The sequence below is a fragment of the Rutidosis leptorrhynchoides genome, chromosome 1 (assembly GCF_046630445.1).
Source record: "Rutidosis leptorrhynchoides isolate AG116_Rl617_1_P2 chromosome 1, CSIRO_AGI_Rlap_v1, whole genome shotgun sequence".
In the NCBI taxonomy this organism is placed as follows: Eukaryota; Viridiplantae; Streptophyta; class Magnoliopsida; order Asterales; family Asteraceae; genus Rutidosis; species Rutidosis leptorrhynchoides.
This window is the reverse complement of record NC_092333.1, coordinates 413,518,960-413,524,086: the sequence shown is the minus strand read 5'-3', so window position 1 is coordinate 413,524,086 and position 5,127 is coordinate 413,518,960. Positions and strand designations below refer to the sequence as shown.

Below are 5,127 nucleotides of genomic sequence, written 5' to 3'. Positions count from 1 at the left end.
TAACAAATAACTATATAGCTTAAATCATTCAATAAATCCGTGATTGCACGGGTATAATCACGTTAAGTTGGAATTATTATTATTATTACCAAACTATTCGTCATCGAGATATACACCAACCGACCGTATACGATACTCGACACGTGTCCACTACCTCCTTTTACCACCGTCTCGTAAATTGGACGTCACTTTCAACACGAATCTTACCCAAATTCAATAACCCTTAAATTAACATTAACATTAACAATAAATACAAATACAGGATGCAAATCCAACGCGTACTACAAATTCTGCTATTACTCATAGCATCAACCTTATTAATTTTGATCACAACTAAACAATCATCACTTTTCAACACCGAAAAACAAGATATAATGGCATCTGTTGTTGGCGGTTTACAGAATTCAACGGCTAATAGTAACGATATCGATAGTATCGCTCGTTTTGCTGTTGAAGAACATAACAAAAAAGAGGTTTATTACATTACCTTGCTCCAGTTTTTCGTTTTTTGTTCGATTGAATTGACTCGAAATAGAATTATGCAAATTGTGAATCAATTGTGTTAGGAGTACATCTAATTGCAAAAATTAGGGTTTTTTTGAATGTTTTTATTATCATTTCAAAATTAGGGTTGATAATTAGGTCAAGATTATTTCAGTATATTGATCACTGTAAATCTGTTGTATATATCATAAATATCATACTTTAGAATTAAACCTCATGCTGTAATTTTTCCATTGTTGCAAAACACCCCGTCTCGAGCCGTTGCGACGGTTTGGAGACTAGCCCGTCCCGTGTCGACGAAAAACGTCTAATACGACAGTCGACGACGACAGTTGACGGTCAAAATGCGGGTCAAAGTCGTTCAAAATTCAGAAAAGCCAGGAAGTCGGTAAAATCGGTCGAAATTGTCGTAATTTAGTTTGAATTTTTTGTAATAAATTAACGGTGATAGCGATTATTGGTACAAATTAATCAATTAAAGTTTTTGGCTTTAAAATAAGTATACATATATAATATATAATATATGCATTTATATACTTATATATTTAAAAGTCAACTTTGGTCAACGTCCGTCTCGACCTCCGACCTCCGTCTAGACCCTGTCTCGAACGTCTCGACCTTTTTATAGGACCGACCGTCTCGACCCGTCTCACGTCTTTTACAACCTTGATTTTTTCAGAATGCAATGTTGGAGTTTGTGAGGGTGATTAAGGCACAAGAGCAAGTGGTTGCTGGTACGTTGCATCATCTTACGCTAGAGGTTGTTCACGCTGGAGAGAAGAAAATATATGAGGCTAAGGTTTGGGTGAGGCCATGGTTGAACTCTAAGGAACTGCAAGAATTCAACCATGTTGGTGAAAAAGGTACTTCTATACTTGTTAATTTGAATGTTGTGTGTGACCTAGTTTTCGACATGTTTAGAGTATATAGTTTAGTATCCTTACATAAATAAGAACATTGTTATATGGATCACTGTTGCTTAATTTGCAAAGCATTTTGTTTCATACCATAGGTTCGGCTGTATGACCAAAGGGCCTTTGGCCTAGCTGCATTGAGGAGCCCCTCTGACCTTGAGGTCATGGGTTCGAGTCCTGTTTAGGACATTATTCGTGTAAAATTATGTATGGTGCATGGGTTTGCCGTTCTAAACAAAATAAAAATAGGTTTGGCTGTATGGTGAGTATTGATGTACATTCAAGACTGCAATCCTGCATGTGCATGCATATTCATGTGCTGTGTACATGAATACATAATATGTATGTTGTAGTGGTAAAGTTGAACCATTAATATATGTTGGTATGTATTTTAAACTACAGAACATGTCATACTAGAATTTACACTTCGGTGAAGGCGTATCAGCGATTAATGTTATTTTGGAATCATCTAGTTTTAGTATTTACAGCATAAAGTTCTCTAATATATGTTTTTCCAAAACAAATATGGAAACAGATGCTGAGGGCTCAAGATACCAGTCAGTGCCTGTTCATGATACTGTGATCCAGGATGCTGCAAATCATGTCATTAAGACTTTGCAAATGAGGTCCAACTCATTGTATCCTTATGAATTGCTAGAAGTTGTTCATGCTAAAGCAGAGGTATGCAACACTTTCTTTTTTGTTGTGATATGTGTTTTATCCAAGTAAGTGTTGCATAAGTGGAAGTTGATTTGCTTATCTGTTTGTTTCATTGCAAACGCTTGGACTAAATATCTGGTCTGAAATTATCAAATAATTAATCTGTTGTTACTTACCCCCTCTCTCTCTCTTTTTTTTCTCGTTTGAATTCCACATGCTCTTTTAATTATCTCATTCTCACATATGTTTTCTCTAGATTCGTCAAATGGTTGGTTATTAGAACAACTTAGAGGTGGCAAAATGAGCTGGTCGGGTCGGGTTGTGTCCGGTTCTAGGCCAAAATATGTATTGGTCTAATGGGTATGTTTTAAGAAGGGTTCAGAAGGGCTAAAGACTTGCAATATGTTTTCAAAATAAAAATTACTCTATAATTATTATTATAATAAAATAAATTAGATATTTATCAAACAAAGTAATTTTTAGTGTTTTATGTGCTCTGCGTACATTGAGAATGACTACAAACCCATTTGACCCCTTCTCTATTTCACTCTGTTCATCAGCCATGTGATTAATTAGAGATAGAATATAACCTGAAACATGCCTGATTACATCTGAATTGGTCAAAATTTGCCCCCTATAGTTTATGGGGTCGAAGAAAAAATATCGATACTCGAAAGAGTTACTACTTGAATCCATGTATATTAGTACCAACTGAAGATACTTTGTTAATAATTATGTCTCAGACTGCGGAAGGGCCTGCAAAATATGATCTCGTACTAAAGGTCAAAAGGAACGACAAGGAAGAGAAATTCAAGGCTAATGTGCACAAAGACAACGATGAGAAATTTCATGTGAACGAATTGGTGCAGGACCACTCCTGAACATGTCTTGTTTTACGACACTGACAAAGAAGTATCACCGGAATGCATGTTTTATGTGTAATAATCCTTCGTGACTATATCATACTCTGATAACCTAGGGAATCAATAAGTTTGTTACTCGCTGATACTTTATGTGAATAATCAGTATCAGCCTATGTAGGTACTTATCTTGACTACATATCTGTCAACTCTAATTTACCAAATCATATATTTTGTTATGGGCTGTAGAACTGCATTTATTCTTGGATGAGTATATGATTGATTATCCGTTGGAAGTATTAGGTTACACATTTCTTTGTTTGTCTTATATGTATACACTAAAGATATAAAAGAATTTTATCTTTTATTCTCTATTTATAAAACTGAAAAATTAATCTCTGATAATAGACAATAAACAAGGTAAATTCCACCTGCACCACCTTTCATTAATGTTTTACCCAAAAAAATTTCAATGCATCCAAATCTACTTTCATAGTACAAGTGAATAGTTGATACTTCTAATGTTAGTACCTATTTTTCAGGTGAATGGATGCTTTAGTTTTTCAGTACACAACAATCTTGGATCACAATCTTTTTTGTGTTCTAGTCACACAACACCGACTTATAGTTTTTTTTTTTTTTTTTTTTTTTTTTTTTTTTTTTTTTTTTTTTTTTTTTAATTTTGACCTATAGTAAAAACTAGTTGTGTAACCCTCGTTTCGCGACGGGAGCTCCGTTTTGAATGCGGGTTAAAAAAAAAAAGTCGTGATCTATTTTGTAAAAAAAAAAATTTCGACATCTAACATTGAAGGGTTGTTCCTTTTGTGAAAGATGTTTCTTTTAGCGTTTTTTTTTTTTTTTTTTTTTTTTTATAAAAAAGTTAGTTGATCTACAAAATAGAATGTTTTTCGACATCTTTTGGTAGCATTAAAGGGTTGTTCCTTTTATGAAAGTTGCCTCCTTTATCATTGAGGAAGAAAAGAAAAAAAAAAAAGGTAGGTTGATTTTTTTGGTAAAAAAGAATTTTTTTCGACATCTTTTGGTTAAATTGAAGAGTTGGTTCTTTTATGAGAGTTGCTTCTTTTATCGTTGGAGACCATTAAAAAAGTGAAATGACGAAAATACACCTGGTTACTATTGATGAATAGTGCTACAGGGTTTTGCCTATTAGATATATAATATGAGACGACGAATTCAAGCCGGTGTGAAAAATGTATTGAAGAGAAAAATATTATTAAAATTATTATTAACTATTAAAATTATTAAATTTTGAAATGGTAAGAAATATATCGGTTGTTCTCTGAGTTTTTATCAACGTTCGATTCTAACTGGAGCCAACTAGATCATGCCAGGTGCCTAACACGCTTCCCCTTCTTTTAGTGTCAAAGCTTCGCGCGCCAAAATTTTTGGCCACCAACACGATTCCCTAAGCTCATTCATAGATTTCATCTTTCTAGCATTTCATGTCTTTCTTCTTTCAACTCTAATACATATCATGTTCTTCATTATCCGCATATGGCCTTTTTTTTTTTTTTTTTTTTTTTTTTTTTTTTTTTTCTTAGGCGCTTATTTGTATGAGCTTTTAGTTTAAAATTTTTATATAGTGAGCGTGGTTATTGGCTGTAAGAAAACGGGTATGAAAACAGATAATCTGAATTGGTTACTGGATCGTGAAATACTTTCCTAATCAAGTATTTTGCCCCTCACAAAGCGTTTACACGAAATCCTAATTGGAGGATAAGACAAGAACGATTTTGTTTCCAGGCAAGAAGAAATCAAAATCACGTATTTGAGAATCTGTGTGTTTATGTGTGTTTTGATGAATGCAGAAAACTGTTGGAAAAAATCAAAATAATATCAATTTTCAACAGTTAACATGAAGAGTCATAACTCCTCATTTTAGGTGAGAAAATCGGTTGGAAAACATCTTTTCATTAAAACGAATAGTGTCTTTTCGGTTGAGGTTTCGGGACGCTGCCCCCTCGACCCGTGCCCGCTCACCTGGGAGCGGGACCCCAGCTAGGGGCGCTGCCCCTTGGACCCAGCAAGGGGGCGCAACCCCCTTGACCACCGCAAGTTGCGCGTCAGTTGCTAGCCAATTTTTACCGACGTACTACACATTATCCGAACCCGTTGTTAGATATAACTAGCTAACTATTGCATTCAAGTAAATCACAAATAGTAAAAGT

At 34.5% G+C, this 5,127-nt stretch overlaps 1 protein-coding gene across 1 annotated transcript; it reads left to right on the top strand.

Annotated features, from left to right (window-relative positions):
- Positions 1-235: 235 nt before the first annotated feature.
- Positions 236-3,234, top strand: LOC139871878 (cysteine proteinase inhibitor 12-like). Its single transcript, XM_071859625.1, has 4 exons — positions 236-473; positions 1,184-1,367; positions 1,954-2,099; positions 2,822-3,234. Exons 1-4 carry the CDS (start codon positions 264-266, stop codon positions 2,957-2,959), a joined length of 678 nt encoding a protein of 225 aa, XP_071715726.1. The 5' UTR covers positions 236-263; the 3' UTR covers positions 2,960-3,234.
- Positions 3,235-5,127: the final 1,893 nt, after the last annotated feature.